Source organism: Myodes glareolus, chromosome 6 (assembly GCF_982192425.1).
Source record: "Myodes glareolus chromosome 6, mMyoGla1.1, whole genome shotgun sequence".
Taxonomy (NCBI): Eukaryota; Metazoa; Chordata; class Mammalia; order Rodentia; family Cricetidae; genus Myodes; species Myodes glareolus.
Genome location: NC_142031.1, coordinates 106148398 through 106174844, shown reverse-complemented (window position 1 = coordinate 106174844; position 26447 = coordinate 106148398). Strand labels below are relative to the sequence as shown.

The 26447-nt window shown below is 41.3% G+C and overlaps 1 protein-coding gene across 2 annotated transcripts in view; it reads left to right on the top strand.

Annotated features, from left to right (window-relative positions):
- Positions 1-3218: 3218 nt before the first annotated feature.
- Znrf2 (zinc and ring finger 2) overlaps positions 3219-26447 on the top strand; it is an 84694-nt gene continuing 61465 nt past the window's right edge. The window contains exon 1 of one of the 2 annotated variants that reach the window (XM_085691051.2): positions 3219-3820. In XM_085691051.2, coding sequence (XP_085547177.1) covers positions 3364-3820 — 457 coding nt within the window. In that variant the 5' untranslated portion in view covers positions 3219-3363. The remainder of the gene's footprint in view (positions 3821-26447) is intronic. The other variant, XM_085691050.2, reaches the window with a different exon arrangement.

The window sequence follows — 26447 nt, the reverse complement described above, 5'->3', positions numbered from 1 at the left end:
TTTTTTTTAATTAAATTAACTTTTTTCTTTTTGTTTGCAAGCCAAAGTTAATTGACACTAGACTATAATACACATATTTAATCTCTTATTAATAACTTTATACTAATTTGTTAAACAAGAATCAAGTTATTTTTATTAGCAGGTGCTGACATTCTGTCTCAGCTGTTTTTGAAAAAGAAAATGGTTCTAAAATCTATGTTAACTATAACACAGGGCTCTGCTCATCAGCTGACTAGCATGAAGCATTTCTGTGACACACGGAAGCCTGTTTAGGACACCAAAGACTGTTCAAAGTGTTAAAGAAAAGTTCATTTAAAAAAAACTTTTAAATATCAAAGATTTCAAATAACCTCTGGTCTTTCTATATATGCTTATCTAGTCAAGCCATTATGGTGATGTACATACAGTAACGACTTCTATCAATTCTTAAGGATACTTTGTGTGTTAACAATGCAATTTAATTGTACAAAAGAGTGAAATTGAGTCCCCCATTTTTGCATATTCTATTTTGCACAGCACCACAGTCTGCTATAGACAATACACATACTATTATTTTGTGATAGGCAGGACAGTGATTTCAAACACATATCGGCTCTTTTGAGGCTCTCAGCCACTCCGAGAGTGGTACTATGCTCATTGGCACTTACATATTTTACAGGAAATAGGTGTAGTTAGGGTGAATGGCTTGGCTTGCCCCCAGTCCCAAAGCTAGCATTAGCTAGAATTAAGGCCTCACACCAGCTTGAATCTACCTACTCTGTGGAGTGCATTTATAATCCTGTCCTGATTGGCGCCTGTCCATTGCTTCTCATTAAAGGACCAATAGAGGTACACAGAAGGAAGAACAAGTTTACTAAAGAACTGTGAAGAACCGGTAGGGTGTAATGCAGTGACAGTTATTAAGTGAAGTTACAGCTGCTTGGCAATAGAACACAGTCCTCATGAGCATTTCTATTTCTAGAGAGACGAGAAGGCCGGAGAGAGAGAGTGAAGAGGACCGAGGAAAGAACAAAGAAGAGCCGCTCCACACAGGTGCCATCGAAGAGCAATGTGTACACTTAAAAGCGACTTTCAAGAATCATTTTAGGGCCAGCGAGGTGGTGTAAGCAAGCAAAGGCTCTAAACCCCCCAGAACCCACATGGAAGGAGGAAAGCACCAACTCCTGCAAGTGGTCCTCTGTCACACAAGTATGCCACACAAATTCATAGCATGAGTGCACCCACATACATTTGTATATACAAATAAATAAATAACTGTACAAGCATTTAAAAACTCATTTTAGCAAGATTAGAATATATAAATATGTTCATTCACGGAAAAGCTACTGTACTGGCATAGACTGTTGAGTGTCTAATGAAAAGTTTAATACCATGATCAGAATATGAAGGGATTATTACAGCATCGTCTTCAGTCTGGGGTGGCTGGTAACATGTGCAGGGAAAAGACATTTAACCAAATGATGTCACACAGGATATTTTATATAAAAGCTCAGAGTAGCTATATAAGAATATTATGTGCAATGCATAAACATACACACACTATATGTATAAATATATAAAAAAATATAAATACATTTCTTCCTCCCCCTTCCCTCCTTCCTCTTCTCCTTATTATTGAGATAGGTTTTTGCAGTACCTCAGGCTGACCTTGAATTCTAAGGCTCCGGTGATCCTCCTGATTCAGTCTCTCCAGAAGCTGGGAATACAGGCAAGCCTGCTCAGAGGGCCTCAGCTCTCTTTTTTAAAAAAAACAATTTGAGCCCGGTGGTGGCAGCGGACATCTTTAATCCCAGGAGATAGAGGCAGGCAAATCTCTGTGAGTTCAAGGCCAGCCTGGTCTATGGAGTTCCGGACAAGCTTCAAACCACGGAGAAACCCTTTATCAAAAAACCAAAAGCCAAAACAAAAAACAAAACATCCCCTTCCCAAAGAAAAACAAACCAAATTTGAGACTGAAGTGCTGGCTTAGTGGTTAAGAACACTGTCTGCTCTTGCAGAAAAACTGGGCTTGATTCCCAGCACCCCATGAGGCAGCTAACCCCACAATTCCAGTTCTAAGGGATTTGATGCCCCCTCTGACCTCCACGACAGGCACCGGGCACATATGTGGCAAACAAACATCAGGCAAAACATTTACTCTCTCTTCCCATATCTTTTGAAACAATGACTAAAATCACTACGTAAATGACTCAGTGCAAATACAAAAGGGAAGAAACCGTGACAAGGCATTCATTTCTGCAGTTTGTACAAACTGGCTCCCTGTTTTTCCATGCAGACAAGGCATAGGGCATCCTCCAAATGGGAGGGTCAGAACCGACTGGCCCAAGCACCACACACAGGAAGGCACTGAGGATTCTGTCAAATTCCATTTAGAGAAACCATAAGATTTTTAAAGCAGCTATTGCCCTGGAGACTTAATTCAAACATTATGGCCAAGGAAACTAAAAATCCAAAAAGGTAAAGAAATGGGCAGTCTGCATAATTTGGCTAGATGTTGGGCCTAAAGGCAGTGTTTCAGGAAGAACACAGTCTCTAACCCTCAGCTTTTGCTCTACCCTTGAAGGTCAGACCGGATTTTCCTTCGTTTTTCCAATTTTGTGCTTCCCACCCCAGGATAACTCAGATCAAGTTGGCTTCAGTCTTCATGGTGTTTTGTTCGGTCCTTCGCCCCCATAACGGTTTTTGTTTGTTTGAAATCGACCTCAAAGCTGAGGTTGGTTTGTTTGCTTGTTTACTCTGTCTGTACAAAACCAACGAAGGTCACGTCCACTCATTCTAAGCGAACTGCCGCGGTCGCCCCGGCCAGGAAAAGGTGCACTTGCTCTTCCCCAGCGTCCACAGGCCACGTGCGGGAGGAGGAGCCGTCTTCTGATTGGTGCCAGACGCTTTGCATGGAGGGCGGGGCCACCTGCCTGTCCATCACCACATACTGGGCGGGGCCAGTGCGGGCGAGCTTGGCTGTGGGGTAGAGTCAGGCCAGCGGGACCCAATCTCCGCGCTGCGCTTTCGCTGGGCCGCGGCTCCTCCAGTGCGGGCCGCTCGGCGACGGTTGCTGGGGCGCGCGCCGCCCGTTCTTCTTTCCCGTTGCGAGCGGCTGGCGCGCAGGGAGGCGGCCCCCAGTCCAGCCAGGCGCCTCCCACTCTCCGAGCCGCCGGGGAGCCGGAGGATGGCGGCGGTGGCGGCGGCCGCCCGGGAGGAGGCGGTGCGGAGGCCGTGGAGCGCGGCAGCGAGCGGTAGCGGCCCGTCGCGGCGGCCCGGCAGCGACCGCGTCCACACGGCCACCTGAGCACCCGCCGCGAGCTGCGTCCCGCCGGCCTCGCTTGCTCGCTCGTTCGCTCGCTCGCGGCCCGGGGCGGCGCGGACATGGGCGCCAAGCAGAGCGGCCCCGCCGCCAACGGCCGCACCCGCGCCTACTCGGGCTCGGACCTGCCCTCCGGCAGCGGCGGCGGCGGCGGGGCGGACGGCGCTCGGGCGGCCCGGTTCGTGGCCCCGGTGCCCGGCGCGCAGCAGCCCAGCGCCTCGGCCGGTGCGGCGGCGGCGACAGCGGCGGCCGCCTCGGCCCCGACAGCGCCCCGCAGCCGCTCGCTCGGAGGGGCGGTGGGCAGCGCGGCGGGCGGCCGCGCGGCGCAGTCGGCCTTCAGCATCCCTGGCGGCGGCGGCGGTGGCAGTGGCCCGTACGGCTCGCAGGACTCGGTGCACAGCAGCCCGGAGGACGGCGGCGGCGCTAGGGACCGGGACCGGCCAGCGGGCGGGGGCCCTGGCGGGCCGCGCCTGGTGATCGGCTCGCTCCCGGCCCACCTTTCTCCGCACTTGTTTGGAGGTACGGTCCCTTGCCCCCGAAGCAGCTCCCCAGCGGGGGGGCGCGCCCCCCTCCTCGCCCCCTCCCCCGCCACGAGGTGAATGGAACTAGAATTGTTTTACAACAAACTGACGAAACAGCCTCGTGGTTGTAGTTTTTAGTACCAGGAAGTTAGGGGTGATCGGTGGACGAGTGTAGTTCTGCTCGGGAGCTGGAGAGCGAGCAGTTTTAAAGGCCCAAAGCCAGAAGGGACTCACGTGGATGTTTGAGTGCTTGAACAAAAAGGAAGTTATTTCTCTGGATGGACTCCTAACAAAGCTGTAATCCTCGAGCGTCTCTACATAGTTCTGTATTCTTACTGGGTGGGTACATGTTATTTGTGTTAACACAAAGTGTTGCTTTTCCCCCCAGGAAACTGCTACTTTACATGTGGCTAATGTCAGTACTGCTTAGTTTAAAACTGATTGTAGAACTGTTCAAAAACAGTTATTTAAGGAGATAATCTTTACAGTGATCACAACTCTGCCTACAGAGGCAGTAGTTGGTCAGGGTCTTTCGAAGAGCCGTGTTGACTAGAGTTAAAGAAAAAATTAGAGGTCAGTGATGAACTTTTATGCTGTTTGAAACAGAAGAAAGGGTGCACTTGATTGTGAAAATGTGAACTCAGACCGCACATTCCCACTTCCTTGCGTTATGTGTCCCGCATTATACATTCATATTTGAGCGCAGAATGATGTGAACCTCACCTTCTGTTTTAAAGACCTTTTTATTCACGTGTTTATAGTTGTAAGAAATTAAGTGGCATGTTTACTGATCTGTGTGCTAAAGCAATCAGACACTAGCGTTAATTCGTAAAAATGTCATGTTTAGTTTCCACCATCTTAATGATATTTTGCATGTTTGATATGAAAGCACTTAGCTTTTAGCTACCTTTTTTTTTTTTTGTGAGGTTCTGAGACTCTGACTTAAGTTACTGAGCTTGTTAGGCAAGCTCTTTATCACTGAGCTAAACACTTAGCCTGCCACTTAAATAACTTGCTTTATGGTAAGTTTTGCAGTGCCAATAATTATATTATTGTTTTCTAAAATTATATATATGTTTTCTAAAATTGAGGCATCTTTTAAAAAAAAAATCTTGTTATCATGCCCTAACTGTGGTCTGAGTCTCTGTAGTTTTCTGAGAGTGGTGCCACATTTTAGAAATATGTACCTTTTTAAAATGAAGTTTTCACTAAGCAGTTATGATCATCAAAAGTAGGAACAAGAAAAGGGAATAGGAAAAGTCTCTAAGTTAATATTTAATATCCTGATTACCACTTTTGATTCAGTTTTTCTCTGGGCTGATTTCTCTTTGACAAGAATCAGTATGGATTTGCTTTATTAAAGTTTAAGTATTCAGAGCAGGGAAGACAGCTGGCCTTCCTGCTATTAGTTCTTAATAAATTGACAAGACCTGTTTGCCTAGAGTTGGAATGCAAGCTTTTTATTTGTTTACTTTTTTTTTAAAAACTTGATTCTTAGATTTGCGGCCGTAGTATGTAATTTTTTAGTAGTCCTCCTGATGAGGAAGACTGGGCAGCAGACAGTGCTGGGGCAGCTTTTCTCATCCAGGTCTCTAGTAAGGTTGATTGCTAGACAGTCCTGAGTCATCAACTGTGTGGAGGATTTTAAATTTTTCCTCCAGTTCACTATGAACCGTTGGATGTTTCGTTCTTTTGTCATTTTTCTGTGTTTCCTGATTCATGTAAGAAACTTTAGTTGACGAGGCCTAAAAGGAGTCAGAAATGACCTGTTCTTATGTGAAAGGAATGAAAAGGGCAGTGACCTTAGAATCCTTGTTGAGAGGGAAACTGTAAAGTCCATCCTTAGTAAAGGCTATGCCTAATGAAACTTGTACCAGTCTGTCAGTGAGTGGGGTTATGAGAAAAACTAGTGGAAACACGTTTCTAATCATTCTGAGATGGAGCTAGATGTGTAGTCTTAAATAATTAGATTTGATTCTTTATATTGACACCATTTTTATTATACCAATGTGTCAGAGTTGTTAAAGGTTGGGCATGTGCAGTATTTACTGAATTTTGAATGTTAGGGCATAGATAATGGACTCCAACTGAAAATTGAGAAAAAGAACATTTCAAAATTAATGGAAAGTACTTACTGTAACTATATAAAGCATTGATGTTTGTATTGTTTCCTAACCAGAAAATGTAGTCCTAAAAACACTCAGATAAAAGTTCCTTTGTAGACTCCCGATGTTATGTATTGAAAGAGGAAACCTAAACTATTGCTCTTTAAATTGCTTTCCGCTTAGGAGTGTGGCAAGTAGATACGTGAGCTGTTCTACTGCTCTATCACAGTGAGATGCCGAATTAAATGAGGTTTTCTGTGGTGACCTTTGAGTTTTGCTTTCTTTGGGATGTATATTTTGGCTGCACCTTTTTAATTTTTTAAGGCAGTGTTTCTCTGTGCAGCTCTGGCTGTCCTGGAACTTAATGTGTAGACCAGGCTGGGCTACATACATTCTTACTTTTCTCTAGAGAATTAAGTAACTAGAAGGAAGGTGAATAACTCAGATATTTCAGCTGGTAGGCATTGAGTTCTCATGGAGATCAGAGTATGGTTAGAATCTCTGGAGTTTTTAGAGGAAGTAGGGCTTGTTTCTCTTTACTCTTTGTAGATTGGTGAATTGACTACTGTGTTGTATATAGTGAATAGAAGTTCTCTCTTAATTACTGGTAATAGTCTGGACCCATTTGTTTTAAAACTGGTCTCTAAGGGCATCTCTAACATTTGAAAACCTTGTATCTTGAGGATTTGGTTGACTTTATTTTATGCCTGCATTTTCCCACTAAGTCACCGATGTTCATAAAAGCTGTCAATAGGAATTAAAATAGCCTTCCTTGATGCAGCCGTCAAAGGAGGTGAGTTAGCTTTTAAAATACCCTAATGAGTAAAGATTATTTCTGGAGAAATCCTATGACTTAAGTAATGTATGTGTATGTGTGTCTGGTGGTGAGATTGTAAAGTGAATTAATTTAAGGCATTGAACCAACAGTTCTTTGCTGCTTTTGGCTGCTTAATTGTCTTGAGCGTGTTTGGGTGTGGCTTGCCTGTGAGTATTTCAGCAGCCTGTAATTCAGGTGTCTCCTGTTACTTACATTGAAAAAGCCTGGGCTGTCATTTAAAATTGAGTGTGTTAAATAAGATTTGTATTCCTAGGAAGATTTATTTAAATGAATTTTCAGCACAGATGTGAGGTTTTATGGAGTTGTTCTCAGTTATTACTTACCATAGATACCAGAATATTTGAAATTGGGAAATTGTGGTTAATCTGATCTTCATTCTTGAATTTTTCTCTTACTCAGTTGATGTTTTTTTTTGGGGGGGGAGCAGAAGAGATGCTTGCACTGTATAGGGAAGACAGACTCCTAACGACTACTCCTGCCATCTCTGCCAAGGGACTTGGATGGTTAGTGCTTCTCACTTGTAAGTTCATCTATCTTTAAAGACCACAGGCGATGCCTTATGTTGCTTGCTGAAGCGTGGCCTCTGTCCTGGACGGTCCTGCTTTGGGAACTGTTTGGAAGTAACGTTGAGGTTGGAGGCAGAGTGGGATGAGTTCAGAGGCCGGCCCTTTGAGAGCTGCAGGACTGTCTGGGGGAAGAGCTCTGTCTGCTGTGTGCTCGTACCAGCAAGCCTGCCCAACTCCCTTCTGCTTGGTTGCTTTGCCTATTGACCAGTAAGTAGGTTCTTATTGCTGGTGTCCACCTGTCTCTTACTCATCTTGTGCATAATTATATGGAGAATTGCCTTCGTGTTCTACATATCATATTCACTGTCTATACATGTAATCTGGGATACTGGCAAATGGGCTGAGAGAAAAGTGCAAAAACTTATATATAACAAAGTACTTTCTAAGGTTTATTTTCTTAGGTAATACTCCTAAGCATTTTTAAACGCCAGTTTATTTAAATTTTTGTAAGTTCTGAACTGTTTGACATTAATGTCTTTAGAAATTGGAGAAACCATGGTACTTCGTGTGAACAAAAGGTTCAGAAAAAAACTTTTGTGTTGTATGAGTATTTGTTTTCTATGCTGCTTGCTAGCAGCACATCACAAATATAGCTGTTGGATGCAGTACACATTGGTCAGCGTCTGCGGTTCAAGAGTCAGCCCAGCTTAGCAGGTCAGGCTGGTGGTGGGGGGCACTGTGACTGATGTTTGCTCTCACCTGCAGAGGATCTGCACCCAAATTCCCTTAGGTGGATTGGCATAATTCATTTCCTTGTGGTTGTTAGGCTCACAGTACTTTATTCTTCTCCCCCCTCCCCAATTCTTAGTGTGGAGTCATTGTATGGAATAAATGGGTTTGGTTGTGACTTTTTTTCTTCTGTTTTTTGTTTGTTTGTTTGTTTTTGTGACTGGGTTTCTCCGCATAGCCTTGACTGTCCTGGAATTCACTCTGTAGACCAGGCTGACCTCAAACTCACAGAGATCCGCTTGCCTTTGCCTCCCTGGTGCTGGAATTAATGGTGTACATCACTACCGCCCTGCTTGTGACATTTTCATCATTTATAGCATGTTCTAGGGTCGCACTCACTTCCCCTTAGCCCTTTTATTCCATCTCCTTCCTCTCCCCAGATAGTTCCCTTTAGTGCCCTTCTCTTTTTAAACCTAGATCTCAAAAACATGAAGTATTTATGTTTGAGTCTGTCTTATTTCACTTTATAATACTCATTTCTGTCCATCTCTCTGCAAATGACATGTCATTTTAAAGGATCTTATTTTGTGTGAGTGTTTTGATTGCATGTATGCATATGTACCACACTTATGCCTGCCGCACAAGGAATTGAAAAGAGCATGTCAGAGCCCCTGGAACTCAAAAGTTGTGAACTAGATGTTGTGAACTACCGTGTGGATATTGGGAACCGAATGCCCCTTTGTTAGAGGAAAAAGTGTGACATTAATTCCCCTCTGTATGCTGTGAATATATTTTATTGCCATTGGTTAATAAAGAAGCTTCTTTGGCCAGTGGCAGGACAGAACATAGGTAGCTGGGAAAACTAAACTGAATGCAGAAAGAAGGCTGAGTCAGGAGATGGCAGGCCACAACCTCATGGCGATATGTAGATTAATAGGACTGGATTAATTTAGACATAAGAACTGGCTAGGAATTTACCTGAGCCATTGGCCAAACAGTGCTGTAATTAATATAGTTTTGTGTGATTATTTGGGTCTGGGCAGCTGGGAGATGAACATGCAGTCTCCGTTTACACAAGTGTTCTTAACCATTGAACCATCCCTCCAGCTCCTTGACTTCATTCTTTATGGTTGACTAGACCTCTACTGTTAGTACATATACCACATTTTATTCATTACTGAAGGAGACCTAGACCATTTCTGTAACTTTGTAATTTGAACAGAGCCACTATGAACATATGGATGTTCAGATATCGCTGTAATATACTGACTTGAAGCACGATTAATAAAAACTCAGAGACAGATACTGGGGTTCAACCTGAAGACCCAAAAAGCAAAGCAGCCAGCCACTGACCTCAGTCTGAAAATGGTGATCCTGCTTCTAGGAAACCCCAGAATGAGACTGAGTCTCTGAGCTGTCTCCTCTCATCTTCAATTCCTCTCTAGTTCTGGGATTCAAGGCGTGCACCACTGCGGTATAGGATTGGGTTGATCAGGTTAACACATACCTTTTAATTTAAATACACTTTTTTTTTAAGTTTCTAAACGTTGTGGTTGAGTTATTTATGTGGCAAGTGTAATATTAGTGACCTTGACTCTTAGTCCCTTTAAGAGGGTGTGCATGGGCTGGAGAGATGACTCAGAGGATAAGAGCACTGGTTGCTCTTTCAGAGGTCCTGAGTTCAATTCCCAGCAACCACATTGTGTCTCATATCCATCCATAGTGAGATTTGTTGCCCTCTTGTGGCCTGCAGGAATGCATACAGGCAGAACACTGTGTACATAATAAATCTTTTTTTTTTTTTTTAAGAGGCTGTGCATGTAGTCAAGGGTACAAACATGAGGTTGCTCTCGCACAGTTCTTCCTAGAAGCTCTAAAGATGTTCTGGTGACATCCCAGCAGAAATTGAGACCAAGCCCTGAGTCTGGGACAGAACATGCTCAAGTCGGCCCGGGGCCTAGGTAGCTGGAGCACAGAAGGCTGTTGAAGATGAGAGCAAAGATGTGGCTGGGTGAGCATGAGGGTAGAAAGACCTTGTGTCCAAGATTCTTGGCTTTGCCCTAAGGAGTGGTGCAGAGATCTAGAATGGTTTTGAGCAGAGAACTGATGGAACCTGGTGGGGTTTAAAAGATAACTGTGGCCCCTATGTGGGAGCAGATGGAAATCCTAGTTAAAGATGACTGTAGACCAGGTGTTGTAGCATCATAGGTAGTAAGAGGTGGCAGAACAGTAGATATGTCTTGAGTATATCTTTTAAGACAAAGCTATGAAATACATGTGAAGCTAAGTATAATAATTCAAGTTCCAAGTGTAATCAATTCTTACTGTAACTTGAATAGTTATGATTAGCCTGAATAGTTCATAATTTATCCTATTTACATAACATGTAAATGGAGTGGGGCATAAATGCAGCATATACGTATATAAAATGTATTTGTACATACTGAGTTTATTACATGTGATTTATTCCTAAAGGTCTGTTCTTGGTTTGAACAATACATTCGGTTTTGATTGATTTTTGTTTCACTTGCTTTATTCTTTATTGCTTTCTTTCTCATTTTAGAGTTAAATTTGTTTTTGTAGCTGCTTTATTTTTCATGTATTTTCTAATACTAAAACATAATTAGACTCTAATTACCTCTCTAATCCATGGCTTTGGGTACTTCATAGTTTCTTTGTCACACACTCATTGTTTTAAAGACAACTTTAGAGGAATGATTTTGTTAGCTACATAGTTTGGCACTTTGCATCTGGGAGCTGTTTTAAAGTGTGACTTTAACATTTGCGGTGACAGATTTGTCGTTTTGTTACCTTTTTGTTAACAAAAGTAACTCATAAAGTGTTACCTAGAAGTGAGTTAGTTACATTGTGAACAGAAAGAAAATCTTAAGAACCTGTAAATGATCAAACCATAGCTCAAAATAGCAACGACTAGAAAAAAGTAAATGTGTTTTGGGTGGGTACCAGTCTACCTTCTTGTTAAACCTCTCGTGCCTCAACGGTTTAAAAAAAAAATTATTGCTATTTGTGTGCATGCAGTGTGTGGAGGCCAGAGTTCTGTTGGATGACTCTTTTTCAATTGCTTTTCTATCATATTGTGTGTGTGGGGGGGGGGGGGTATACCAGTATAGTAGTGTGGGTGGGTACCATGTGTGTATGTGAGTATGCACATATGTGAAAGCCAGAGGTTGACATTGCACGTCTTCCTCTGTTACTGTCTGCCTTTATTTGATCATGGAGCTTTCTGTTTCTGCTGTATTAACTGGCCGGCACTCCAGAATCTGCCTACCTCCTCCCTGTAAGCATTGGGGTAACAGAAGTACATCTGACTGTTCTATGTGCTGAGATCTGAACCCACACCATCTTCCCAACCTATTTTTAGAGACAGAGTTTCTCACTGGCTGTGGAGCTCACCACTTGGCTAGACTGGCTGCCAGCAAGCACCAGGGGTGCTGGGGATCCAGACTGCAGTTTTGACGTTTGTGCAACAACCACTGTATTGATGACCTATCTCTGCTCCCTACTTTTTATATGTTGTTAATTTCTTCAAAATTCTCTTCAAACTATTGAATTATGCTTCATAGCACACTTACTGTTCCAGGTTTGTGGTAAAAGTTTGTAAATATTGATTGATTCCTAAAATGTATTTGAATGCTACATTATTATATTTTAAAACAAGATTATTGGTCACCAAAACTATTGTCATATTTAAATCTACAAAAATGTATTGCTCTAGGAAAAAAAAAGCAGTATGTTATTTGTGTAAATGTTACCTTGACTTTTCGAATAATGAAAGTAGTTATTATTTGTGCTCTACAAGGAAAGTAGATACTTTTGTGCCTTAGAAGGAAAGTAAAATACGCTGTGCTTACAGCTTGTTTTTGTTTTATAACCATTTGAATTTGTGACAGACTATTCTTAGGTTGTCTGGATGTGTGAGTGTTTTGAGATGGTTACAATAATTGGTAGGCACGTCATTCTTGTAAGTGTGTGATTCTATAGGACAGAACCTGAAAAGTTTGCTCTCCCTGTGCTGGAGTTTGAGCCTCGGGCTGCACACGTGGGCAAGTGCTCCACCACTGAGCTACATCCTGGCCACATTGTAGCATCTTCAGAGTGGTGTGAGGTGGTGTCCCTCAGGCAGCTGGAACAGCCTGGCACTCAGCAAAGCAGCTCAGTTGAGAGCTAGTGCTCTGCTACTAGCTCTTCTGTCGTCAGCCTCCACCTGGCAGGTCTTGGCTCCCAGTTCTTCCGATTACTTATCATAGGACAAAATGATGCACTCTGGCAGGATATGATCGTGCACACCTTTGATCTCAGCACTCAAGAGATAGAGGCAGATGACTCTCTTGAGTTTGAGGCCATACTGCTCTACATAGTAGTTTCCAGGACAGTCAGGGCTACCCCTGTCTCAAAATGGGAGGGAGGACCCACTGTGGTTATCCTGAAGGCCAGTTCTTTAACTGCTCTCTGTGCAGTCATTTCCACCTCAGTGCACAGCGCTTTCCAGAGGCTTCTGTCTAGTGTCTTAAAACATACTCAGAAAAGCTAAAACCAAGATGCAATGGACCACTTTCTTTTAAAATAGTGAGGCAATGGTTTTATTATAATAATTTACTATATATTTTATTGTAATATAATAATTTTTATATTTTATTATAATAATTTGTATGTTAGGTAAGTGGTTTCATAAGAATGGTCTCTTGACCTCACTGGAAATAGGAATGGCAGATTCTATTCTTCACTTGTTTGGAGGCAAGACTTAGGGGAGAGGGAACTTGGTCTCAGGAATCAAAGCTTGCTTAGGGTGACTGCTTTTCACAACTTCCTGTTTTTTCTCCCTTGTGTTTTAAAGGGTTTATTTAGTTTATTTACAGTTTTCAGTTCTGTAAATCTTACCTCATCTTATGTATGTTAGCCACTGAATTTCATCTTTGAAAAAATTTTCTGCATGTTTTATTTTTAGCTTTTTTAAAATTTTTGTTTGTCTTCCAAATGAGCTTGTAGCCCAGGGTAACCTTGAACTGATTAGCTATGTAGCACAGGATGATTGGACTCCTGATCCTCCTGCCTCCACTTTCTGTACAGGGTTACAGGTATGGCTTCCAAAGCCAACTTTCCGCATCGCATCTTGTTAAGTCAGTCTGGGGCCTCCGGCTCTGCCCAGTCATAGTTGGTCATGCCCTGAGAGTCCTTTGCTCGTTACCACCCAGGAGGTTTTCTCTTTTTCATGTTTTCTCCGCAGGTTCCCTGATCTCCTGTCTTCCATTGTTTGGGGTTTGTAGTGATAGGAGCAGCGGGCTGTGGCCCGGCTCCCAGTTAGCTTTACCTGAAATAATTATATGGAAACTGTATTCATTTAAACACTGCCTGGCCCATTATATCTTCTTGGCTAACTCTCACATCTTAATTAACCCATGTCTAATAATCTGTATATCACCAACTGACTGTGGCTTACCAGAATGATTCTAACCTCTGTCCATCTCGGGCCGGAGCTTCATGGCATCTGCCTGACTCTTCTTTTCTTTCTCCCAGCATTCTGTTCGATCTACTCCACCTATCTAAATTCTGCCCTATCAAAAAGCCAAGGGAATTTCCTTATTAACCAATGAAAGTAACACATAGACAGATGACCCTCCTACTCCATTTCCCCTTTTTCTGTTTAAACAAAGAAGAAAGGCTTTCACTTTAACAGAGTAAAATTACATATAACAAAACAGTTATCAAGCAAGAATTACAGTCACAATATTTATATCTATTTTATCTTTTATCATAACAAAGGAAAACTATAACTATCCATTCTTCAACTCCATCAAAGACTCCAGAAGGATATAATATTACCTAAGTAAACAAGAAGTAAGCAGCTTCCAAAACTCTAGAAATGACAGAGACATCTTGCTGCCTGTACAGTCACCCAAAGTTCTTTTGTACCGTTGGGGCATCCATAGCTCCCGCAGCAGGGGTGGAGCACAATTTCCTTTGTCCTGCTGTGAAAAAATACGTGTAACTTTGAGAGCTCAGTGTGTGAAAATATTTTATTTTTACCCCCACTCTTGATTGATTTTTTTTGACTTAAAATAGAATTCAGACTGTAATTAGTTGCCCTCAGAACTTTAAAAGTATCCTTACCTCTGATTTCTGTTGCCTCTTGAGTGCACAGATGCTAGTTCTGATTTTTTTGATGTGTTGTGTGAACCCTTGCCTCTTAGGACTCTTCTTTCCAGAGTTACAGGCTTTCACTGTTTCTAATACATGTGATGGGTTTGTTTTTATTCATTGTGTAACATATGTAGTAGGCACTCTCAGTCTGTTGACTACTATTTATTTATTTATTGTGTGTTCATACATGTGTGTGCATGTGTGTTTGCACACATTAGTGTGCACTGTGACTAGAGTGCGGAGGTGAGAGGACAATTTGGTGGTGGCTCTCTTCTTCCACCAGTGTGGGACCCAGGCATTAAACTCAGGTTGTTAAGATTGGTCGCAAGGGCGCATGCCGAGCCATAGCCATGCTTTGTTCTCTTCCAGGAGATCTGGAAAACAAAATTCTAAGTTCGGTGTTCATTTTCTCTTAATATTTAGTTGATTTTAACTTTTTATTGTAAGAAACAGTATCTCTTTCCTTTGAGACACTGATGATGTACTTGCACTGTGTCTTATATATGTGACACATGTATGATCAGGTGTGTGCCTTCTCCCTTCATGATTGTTCAGTTTTTAGTTGCTTTTTTTGTTTAGCTTTTTTAGTCGTCTTTGGGGTGTTTTCCTCAAATGTTTGGTGGTCATGTAAACACTAAACCGGGGCACTTGTAAGCTAATCTGAAGCCTTCTGCACATGCAGTCATCTTTCTTAGCCCTAAGGAATGTTAAATCGTTTTCTCTTTGGCTTGGTCATGTTTTCCGGAAATGACTTTCCTTACACACAAGAAGTCACCATCAACATCCCCCGTTATAAAGACAGCATCCAAACTGGAGTCAAACTTGTGATTAATACTCTTGCCTGAGCCTCCTGAGTGCTGAAATTATGAGTGTACTGCCATGCCTGCCTCTGAAGACGTTGCTTTTTAAAGATAGATTTACTTTATATGTATATTTGTGTCTGGGTGACTGTGTATGCACGTGGGTGATGGGTTGTAGGTGTGTTGACTACAGAGCTGTGGTGTCTGCTTGTTACATGGGCTCTGGGGTTCAGGCCGTGTTCCTCATGATCTGAGTAGGTACTCTTAACCACAGAGCTATCTCTCTCCACCTGTGGAAGGTATATTTTGTATTGGTTTTTAAGATTTATTTTTAATTTATGTGTCTAAATGGTTTGCCTGCGTGTATGAAAGTGCACTGCATGCATGTCTGGTGCTTGCTGTGGCCAGAACAGGATCGAATCACTTGGAATGGAACTGGGGGAGGCTGTGTATTGCCTTCTGGGTGCTGGGAACCGAACCCCAGGTCCTCTGCTAGAGCAGTAAGGCTCTTGACCACTAAGCCATATCTCTAACCCAAGACATAATTTTTTTATCCCAGTGTTATAGGAGCAAAGTCAGAAAGTTTTGGAGTCTTTTTTTTAAAAAAAATTATTTATTTTTATTTTATATGCATTGGTGGTTTTGCCTCTATGTTCTGTGTGAGGGTGTTAAGTTTCCTGAAACAAGAGTTACAGACAGCTGGGAGCTGCCATGTGGATGCTGGGAATTGAACCCAGGTCCTCTGGAAGAGTATTCAGTGCTCTTACCTGGTGAGCATTCTCTCCAGCCCAAGATTTGGAGTGTTAAAAAAAATATTACTTTTGCTCAGATTCAATATAGCTCTGTTTTTGGCTATTCTATTGTCTCATGTCAAGAAAGGTACCTCCAAACACAAAAACCTAATGCAGTTGGGGTTTCCTAGCCATTCAAAGAAGGGAACACAGCTGGGGCAGCTAACAACATTTTGATTGGTGTTTCAGGCAGTGTTGCCCTTTGGGCCTGCCTTCACTCAACAAGACCCAGTCTGCTGTAAAGCAGGTTGTGCCTCTGCTTTCATAATTTCACATGGAAATGATCATTTATGTGCTTTCCAAAGACCAAGTATATTTTCACTGTGTCATTATATTAATTTTATAATTAATTTCTGTATTTTATTTTTTTGGCTGGTGAGATGGATCAGATATAAGAAAGAGCACATGCTGCAAGCCTGAGAACCTGAGTTTGGTCCCCAGGAGGTAGAGGAAGAGAACTCTCAGAGCTCACTCTGCCCTCCCCCAAACTGTAAGCCAGTCCCCAGTTCAGTGCTTCCTTCTCAGAGTTGCCTTGTCACTTCACAACTGCACACTTTTTAATGGGCAAGAATGTCGTCATACTGTTTTAAAACCTGCTTTTATGTTTGATGTGTTTAGGGGATTTTGTGAAATAACATATAAACCCAGTGCTTGTTTGTAACTAGCATGTGTTTATATTTCCATGATATAAATGCACTCTAGTTCCTTAAGCCTTTCTTATTACTGAGCATTTAGAAAGGTTTTAGTTTTTGTGGCCTTACTGATTGAATAGGACCTTGCTTAAGAGTCAGGAGTCAAGAGCTCTACTGCTGAGCTCCCAGCTCTTTCCAGTGTTGTAGTACCACTGAATGTCTTTATACATGCACACACTTTCCTAGTATGGGTACTATTTTGACAGCAATAGGTATAATATAGTGTGGTACTAATCGCTTAATATTATTGTTAGACTCAGGTATAAGGCAACAGCTCAAGAAAGCTGCACACATGTGCAAGCCATGCTTCAGGCCTTCCCAGGACATCTGCATGGCTTCCTATCTGACTACAGATTTGGGGAGGAAGGCTACAACATCTCAGGGTTTTTTTTTGGTTATTTTCTAGTACTGGCGTTGAGTCCAAGGCTTCCTGCATGCTAAGCAAGTGCATTCCCAGCTCTCCTTACTGTTTTTGATAAGATCTTATTATGTTGCCTCAGACTTGTGATCCTCTACTTCCAGCTTCCAGAGCAGCTGGGATTATAGTCCCATGCCACCACACCTGTAATTCACTGCCAAGACTTAGTTATAAAGCTCAAGAGAACAAACACTACAGTTACCATTGCAGTTGTATTATAAAGATCAGAGCATGGCCAGCAAAATGGAGCCCTCCATGGGACAAGATTCCTCAGAGCCAGAAAACAGAGTTGGCATCCCTTCCCCGTGGGATCCGGGCGCTGTGGGATCAGGCTGTGGCTCCGGCAGAACCCATGGTCTGTGTCATGCACCAGAGAGTTCTTCCAAGCCTTGTAACCACACTGCTATTTGGATTTCATTATGTCAACATTCACTGGAAATTTGCCAGTGTACAGTCTGACTCTAATCTCCATCCAACCTCCCTGGAGGTTGGGGTTGACTCAGCTCCCCATTCTGCAATCTTAAGGAGTCCTTCCTAGCTCCCATTCTGAATGCCTCTTGGGAAACTAAAAAAATTTGAAAGTTCTGCCAGAATTTTGAGAGGGGGAAAAAAAACCCTAGACAAGTATACAACAGTTACAAGAAAAAAAAATTCTAGTTGAACAGAAGGCACATTTTAATTTTCAGTAGATATTGACCATCCCTAAAGGCATACTGATTTATTCTATGCCGCTAGTACAATTTCTGCTAACTTTGCTATTAGAGGAACTTCTACTTTCCCTCTGTTCTGTCGATCACTCTTTTGTTTACATTTTTGACTCTTGTGAAAAGAGCATTTCTGGGGCTTATGGTTAGCCATGTGTATGTGTGTTTGAACTGCTTGTTTTTTTTTTTTTTTAGCTTTGCTACTTTCTAGCTGTTATAGTATATTTATAATGCACACGAACACATGAGTGTTTTTTCACGTATACATATTTCAAACATTTCTTCTCATGCCACTGGCTTATAAAATAAGGTTTTATGAATGGGGCTCACTGTTTTTAATGATACAGCATTATGAATTTAAATTAAGTTGACATTTGTAAAACTGTTTCTATAAATGAAGAAGAAAGATCTTTACTTTTTTCCCTCTCTTCCCCCCTTTTTTTAGGCATGGTTTCACTGAGTGGCAAGCGTTTGGCTAACCTGGAACCTGATGTGTAGAACAGAGATTTGACAGTTTGGCTCTTTTGGGGAGTTCTCCCCCCACCCCTTTGGTTTTTCTGTGTAGCTTTGGAGCCTGTCCTGGACTTGATCTATAGACCAGACTGGCCTTAAACTCATAGAGATCCACCTACCTCTGCCTCCTAAGTGCTGGGTTTAAAGGTGTGTGCCACCACCGCCCAACTTTGTTTTGTTTTTTACTACTACTTAGAATGTATAATATTGAATTTCATAGAGACTTAGATTATATGTAACTAGTATTATGAAGTAGTATGTATGTAGAATGTAGGAGTAAAATTTTATGGAGCTAGTTTGTCTCATTTTTTGGACATTTATGTTAAAGAATAAGGAAGAGTTGAAGACCAAGAAGAGACTATTTGTGGTAGCGTATGAGAAGTCAAAGCTAGTAACTACCATAATCTGGATAGTATTTCTTTAAATAATTGTAGGAGTGTGCTTTGTGTAGAAGTATATGTTAGAAGAATGAATTCTTTCCAATAAAATTGATACTTGGAGGCTTGAGAGATGGCTCAGAGGTAAAGAGTGTGTAATCTTCTTGCAGAGGACCTGGTACAGATTCCCATCACCTACCTCAGGTGCTCACAGCTGCCTGTAACTCCAGCTCCAAGAACTCTGAGACCTCTTCCTCTACAGGCACCTGTGCTCACCTGCATACACCTGCACACATAGTTAATACAGATATAAAATCTATTTCTAATGGATTGCCCACAGATTAAAAGACTTTATACTTTGTCATAAAACTGAGAGATATCTATTAGAATGAATTTCAATTACACTAGCAGAATTTTGTTTCATAACTCAGCTCTATATAACATTTTAATATGTCCTCATGGGTATTGTTTTATATCTGTAGATACTTCTGTTTTCAAAACATGTGGATATAGTCATGTTGATGTCTCCAAGTAACACTTTGCAAAAAGAAATTAATATAATCTCCCATTTTATAAATCAGAAACTAAGGCTCGGCAATATTAATGACTGGGTCAATCCAGTGTTTTTTTTTCCATTTCACTGTTAGTTTCCTGTTGACACTGTAACATCGCCATACATGTAGTGGCTGTAAACCACACAGATCTGAGCTCTTACAGTGCTGGTGGGCAGTAGTCTGCAGTAACTCTCTCTTTGGGGGCTCAAATCAAGCTATTGGCAGAATGCTGCTGAGACCCCAGGGAATCTTCACTTGTTTTCTCCAGCTTCTAGAGACTGCTTGCATTTCTTTGCTTATGATCTGCTTCCTGCTTTTCACAGCCACAGCATCAGGTCAGTTGAATCCTCTATTTAGGATTTTACCAGATTCATCTACATTTTAAGAACCTTTGTAATTACATTGGCTATGCCCAGATAACCTAGGTTATTCTTTTTCATATCAGCTAATTAAGCTAGCTAATACTACCTGCAGCCTTTATTCTTCTTTGCCTTGCAACCTATTTCCAAGACTTACAATATGTAGACATAACCAGGAGGCCATTCCGCCCACCTCAGTCTAACTCTTGAATGCCCTTACTGTGTAAGTATGCTTTTGATCTACCAGAGAGAAAGAAAAATGATTTGAGATTAAAGGGGTTTTTAAGTAATTTGAGTAAATTTTAATATATACCACTATTATACTTAAAAGACCTTTATGTAAAATCTAAGATAGCTAAATAAGTATTTTGAAATTTTCTCCGAAACAGCATTATTGTTTTAACTTCAGCACAGTGGCTTAATGTTACTCCAGCCAGCGATTGCAGCTCTGCAGTTGTTGGCTGGCTTCTGCTGCGCAGACCTCAGCTTGACAGGAGTTCTGTTCCTGAAGGCACCGGCTCTGCTGCTGCTGCTAAAGGTAGCTTTAGGTAAATCTCTATTGCTCTGTTTATAAATAAGACTCAAAATTCAATGGCTGGGGTGAAAACCTGCTAGCTCAGAGAGGCTGGGTTGCAGCTAGCTAGCCATCTCCTTGCCTGCATCTATCTAAATCCCTTCCTACTTCTTCCTGTGTATCTATCTCTTCCAGATCCCCTCTGATGCACTGGGATTACTTACTTTCTGTCAACCGCTTACTGACTCAGCCTCCTGACCCAAGGCTAATTTATATTTAGTTAATGCAAATGCACACTCGGAGTTCACAGTCTGAATATTCCCCAACACAGCATAAATGGATGGAGTTTGAAACATAGGGGCAGAAAAGGTATTTTCTGATTTCACTTTGAGCAATCCAAAGCAGAGTTGTTGTCGTAGTATATTCATATTAAATAAAATGCTCAATTTGTATCTGGTAATTAAAATGTTTCCTTACACTATAATGACTATGTAGAACTTCGCGGTTAACTGATAGTCCATGGAATGGGATAGACAATTTGTGTTTTACACTGACTTTTAATAGACTAGGTAGTTTTCATCAGATTTTAAAAGGGAATCTGTGACCCTAACTTGATTCACAACATTGATCTAAGTTTCATTTTGTTGCTAACTAATTTTTTTAACTTTGTGCATCGAGTGTGCTAGAGTCCAGAAACACCTGGGCTACTGTGCATGGAGGCCAGAAGACAGCCTTGGATGTTGGTCCTTGCCTCCGCTTTGTTTACTACTGCACACAGCAAGCTGGCTGGCACAAGAGAGTCTGAAAATTTTCATATCTGCCTCCTCTTCCTGTAGGAGCTCTGGAACATGGGCTCTGGAGATCTGAGCTCAGGTCCTCAGCTGGGCTGGAAACCAGATCTCTAGTCCTTGTCTATAATCTTGAGCAGGGGCATATTGTGATGTTTTCGTGATTTTATATTTGAAGATTTATTAAGTTTCTAAGTGCTAGATGGTAGCAGCAGAAAATTATATTTATAGAGCTTCGTGATTGTCAAGTTTTTCTTGTAAACTTTATTTTAAAACTTTTTAAATACTTTCTTCCTGACTATCTTTAAAAGTCTACTGAGCTCTGTAGTAAGTTGGTCCTGGAGTTTTCAGTTTTCAAGGGGAGGTTCATGTGCATACAAAGATGTCAAGTGTAGCATTTGAAGATTTTGACCAATGCATACACTATGAACACATCATTAACACAGGGCATCCCTTTTCTGTTTCTGTTACCATGAACTAGTTTTGTTGTTGAACTTCATATACGTGAAGTCATACCACATGTGCTCACTGACTTTGGCTAAATGTGAAGTAGGAGCAGTTAGAATTGAGTCATTGGAAAGGGCGTGGGCTCCTTCCCCCATACTGTAATATTGTGCTGTGATTTGTGGACACACATGAAGATAACCAGGTGTTTAACTGATGATGGACACTTAGACTGAAGTGTATGGCTATCTCTAGTAAGAGAGGAATCAAAATTTCATATTTAATCTGTTCCCATTTCTTCATTCTTTAGTTTCCAGTTATTGGTTAAATTTTAGGTTTTTGTTCAAGGTTTAGGTAACTCACTGCAGTGGTGGGGTGTAGTGGTTGCCTTACTCCCAGATTGTAATCCCCACACATTCAGGGTTCAGGGAGCTTGGTTTTTCGGATCACTGTTTCAAAGTGTGTGAGGAATTCCACTTGTTCAAGGAATACAGAGGCCTAGAGAACAAAAATTTGCATGTTAGGTATTTGTGGTTTTAGTTTGATCTTTTAAAAAATCAGATATAGGCAATGGCGGTTTTTTTTTGGTAGTCTTTTGTGTTTTTATAGAAGCCAATTGAGGCATAAATGAATCAAATATACTGTTTTGCATTCAATTTAACCAATTTGAAACAACAACTGGAACTAAAGGAGGTTTCAGCTTTATATGAGAAGAGCTAGCAAAGGCCGTTCTCTGGGCCTGTGAAGGTGGGAATGTGCTGGGAGAGAGGGGGCATGCTCTGCAAAGGCTAGCAAGGGTCTTGGCTACAGGGAATCAGGGATGTGTTTTTTTGTTTTTTTGGGTTTTTTTTTTTTTTTTTTTTTTTTTTTTTGTACTTTGCTTTGTTTTTAGACAGGGTCTTGCTATGTAGCTTTGCCTGGCCTAGAACTGATTGTGTAGACTAGACCGGCCTCAGACTTGGAGCAGTCCTGCTTCTGTCTGCCTCCTAAATGGCCACCACATGCTACCTGTATCCACTTTTGACATAGTACTTTTTAAATATAAGGAGGCATCATTTTACTTTAAAGTCAGTTAAAACTTTTATTTCTCATTTTTGGAAGTTTCTCTATCCAATCTGGCCTGTTTTTAAAAATCCATGTCTATGGTTTGGTTGTTTTAATGACCCACAGCAGGGAAAATCCCACTGAAGCAGTTATACGAAGGTGTGGGGTGCAGTGCGTGCCTGTTGGAAAAGCGCTCCTGTGGGTGGTGTGCTGGAAGGGCGCTTGTGCAGAGTGGCTTTTGTTACATGTCAGGACAGGGAGGGCATTTCACCTCCTTTCCATTGAGAGCAAAGCTAATTCTGTAGCCCTCATTCCTTGGCGGGAGGAAAACAGTTTTCCTTGGTGGGAGTTGGAAGCCTGAGGGCAGTGGTTCTCAACCTGTGGGTCGCAACCCCCTTTGACAGGGGTTGCATATCAGATATCTGCATTATGATTCATAACAGTAGCAAAATTACTGTTATGAAGTAGCAACAAAAATAATTTTATGGTGTGGGGGTGGTCACCGTTACATGAGGAACTGTAGTAAAGGGTCACAGTATTAGGAAGGTTGAGAACCATTGCTCTAAAAGAAATTGAGAAAATTGACAGGTACTCCACTGAAGGTTGAAATCTGTTCATTGTCTACCCTGCTCTCTTGCTGTAGCTATGTCTACATGCCCTAATTATATATAGGGAGGACCAAAAAAATGTGATACAGTAGACTTTTTACAAGCAAAACAGCACAAGACTTAGCTAATCTTTGTGTTTTAGCTCACTTAAATTTGAATGTGGAGGAAACGTTTAAGTGTTCTAATTACCATGCTTAATCTGTATCACATTTTTATTGCTGTGTGTAAAGCAATAAAAATATTGCAGTGCCTACTGCAATAAGTTATATAAGCTTTTGGTACTGGAATATAAAGATGAAGAAAGATCATTGTCCTTAGGAAGTATGTGCTTGCTAGATAAAAAGCCTTGAAAAGAAATTGTTGCAATATAAAAAGTACTGTGTTTTGTTTATTTCAACAACTTTATTACCGTGTGTGTGTGTGTGTGTGTGTGTGTGTGTGTGTGTGTGTAGAGAAAAGATAAGATGGGAATAGTGCTTTTAGAACTGTTTATACTCAGGTCTCTTGTATCTGATTCTATCTGTGTGCCCTGAAAACAGTTGGGATGGCACCATTGAAACCTCATTTTATAGAAGACTGGCCACTTAAAATTTTCTGGAAAAATTAATTCTGTAGCCACACAGATTTGTAACTTACTGAAGTTCTTCAATAAAGAAATCTAGTTAACTTATTTTAAACCACTATTTCCCAAATTAATTCTATAGTTATTTTTATATTTCATTTATTTATTTTATTCTGTGACTCTCAAACATTCATGATAGTGGAGAATCAGTACTGGGCCCCAGTTTCTGTTTGATTAGATTTAGGGTGGACTGGGAATTTGCATTTTTTTTATAAGTTTGCTTTTACCTCATGCTCCCTTGAGATAAAGTTCCTAAAACTGTGGTAGAGCATCATCTTACAATTTCCCTGACAAAAGAAGGTACCTGTGACAATGTGAAAAAGCATGGCTCACTATAAGCTCACATATTTGAGCACTTGGTCTCTAGTTGATGGAACTGTTTGGAAGGGATTAGGAGATGTAGTCTTGTTGGAGGTGTGTCATTGGGGGTGGGTTTAGAGTCTTCAATAGATGCTCACCATTCCCAGGATGCTCTCTCTGCTTCCTGGTTGTTGTTTTAGTGTGTTAGTCTGTCTGCTACTGCTCCAGTAAATACCATACCTGCCTACTGCCATGGCCCCATCATGGTGGTCATGGGCTCCAACCCTCTAGAACTCCAGCCCTCTAATTAAATGCTTTCTTCTATAACTTGCCTTGGTCATGGTGTTTTGTCACAGCAATAGAAAAGTAACTAAGACAGTACCCTGAAATTTGGAAAGCTAGGTGTGGCCACACACACCTGTAATCACAGTTTGAGAAGCTGAAGAAGGAGGATTAAATTAAAGTCAACCTGGGTTGTATGCATTTCAAGACCTTGCCTCGTAAACAAAACAAAACAAAAAAAGAAAATAATTGTTGTTGTCTTCTTCTTCCTTCTCCTCTTCCTTCTTCTCTTCCTCCTCTTCCTTTTCCTCTTCTTCCTCCTCTTCTTCTGTAGAGAGTCTAGAGCAAGTGGTCTTAATTAAAACAATTACCCTAGGTAACATTATCTTCCTTTTTTACTAAGTCTTTGTTAGCCCTGTAACCTTGAGTTCAGTTCCTGTGTTCTTAGAAATGAAGAACTCTATTTAGAGAAGGTCATAGTTAAGGAATAAATGATGCATTTACCACAGTATAGATGCATCTCATGCCAGTTTACAACTTTAATGAGCAAATGGCAAATTGGGCTCAGATGGCTTCTTTAGTTAGAAACTTAATAGAAACATGGAGGCCACACTCCAAACTCACTGCTGCAAGTCTACACTTGGAGAATGTCCAAGAGATTTGTATGTATATTGCCTTATGAAAAGCATTAATGTAGCTTACATGTTGGGAAAAAGCAATGCATGGTTAGTGTGGTCTGTGATTCACTTTGATCCATTTCATATACTGGCTGGTTTTGCAAGTCTATGTTAATGTTATCAATTAGAATATATACTATTTGGCTGGGCGGTGGTGGTGAACATCTTTAATCCCAGCATTTGGGAGGCAGAGACAGGCAGATGTCTATGAGTTCGGGCCAACTTGATCTACAGAGCGAGTTCCAGGACAGCTAGGGTTTTTACAGAAAGAAATCCTGTCTCAAAAAAACCAAAGCAGGGGTGGGGGGAAGGAAAGGAAGAAAAGAATATGTACTATTTATTTTAGAGACCATAGTACTTTGACAGTGCCTTTCTTGGTATTCCATAACTATAAAACAGTGCATGCTATTGTTAAGTCTTGAAATAACACATAAAAATGAAAAGTGTCTGAAAGTGTATCATCTAAGATAAATTACCACTAAAACTGTAACCACTCTTTGATGTATTGTTAATCCTGGTATTAACTAGTTCCACCATTTTGGCCAAATTTAAGCAAATTTTCACTAAAATTTTAAATACTGACCAAGTTGGAATTTGTTCAGGACCGCCATCTGGAAACTTTCACATGTTGGTGGGGCTTATATGGACAAAACCCATAGGCCACTGTACTTTCCTGTTGGGACTAGGTGACCTGTCGAAAGTGCCTGAAAAGGGGAGTGGGATTGAAAAAAGAAAGAGACAAGAGACAGAAGATAGAGCTGGGGTGGGGCTCTCAGTGAATACTAACAGCCTTGAATTTATTTCTCATCATCCTTTTGTACCCAAAGCAAAAGGGGGGGGGGGGGGTAAACAGACTTCCTTCCCATGATACAAGGAACAAACAAGCAGAATTACCTCCTTAATATGCAAAACATCTAGTAACCACGTACTTAGTCAAACATCCCCTTATTTGACCTTGGCAAGCTTAAGCTCTCTGGTCTTAAGTCAAGATTGAAATAGAGTCACTGTGGGTTCCCACACTTTCCCATGAGACTTTTTTGTTATTTTCCAAGAACCACAACTCCCAGAGTCCCAGGAAATTACCTGGTCCTTGGGCAGGTGGGGCTTACAGGTTAATTTAGGATCTAACTATTACTAGTTACTGAACCCCAAAAAAGAAATTCCAAAGAACCGGATTCTGATGTAAAGCACAAGAGGGTTTTTAATATTCAATCTGGAGTTTAGACTACACCTCCAGCACACCAACATAGTGGACGAGGGAAATGCAGTGTCAAGCCAGGGAAGAAGAACAAAAAGAAGCAAACTCACCCAGGAGAAGTAAACGGCAGGAAATAATAAGATTGAGAGCTGAAATCAACAAAATAGAAACAAACAAACAAAACAATACAAAGAATCAATGAGACAGAGTTGGTTCTTCGAGAAAATCAAAATAGACAAACTTTTATCCAAACCAACCAAAAGGCAGAGAGAGAATATCCAAATTATCAAAATCAGAAATGAAGAGGGGGACATAACAACAGATGTTGAAGGAGGAGGAGGGCCTGCTTTTGGTCCCGGCTGCCCAGCTAGCTTACACCCGAAATAATCACACAGCAACTGTATTAATTAAATTACTGCTTGGCCCATTAGCTCTAGCTTCTTATTGGCTAACTCTCACATCTTGATTTAACCCATTTCTAATAATCTGTTTATCATCACGAGGTTGTGGCTTACTGGGAAAGATTCCGCATGCCTGACTCTGGCAACTCCATGGCAATTTTCTCTCTGACTCTGCTTTCTTCCTCCCAGAATTCAGTTCTGT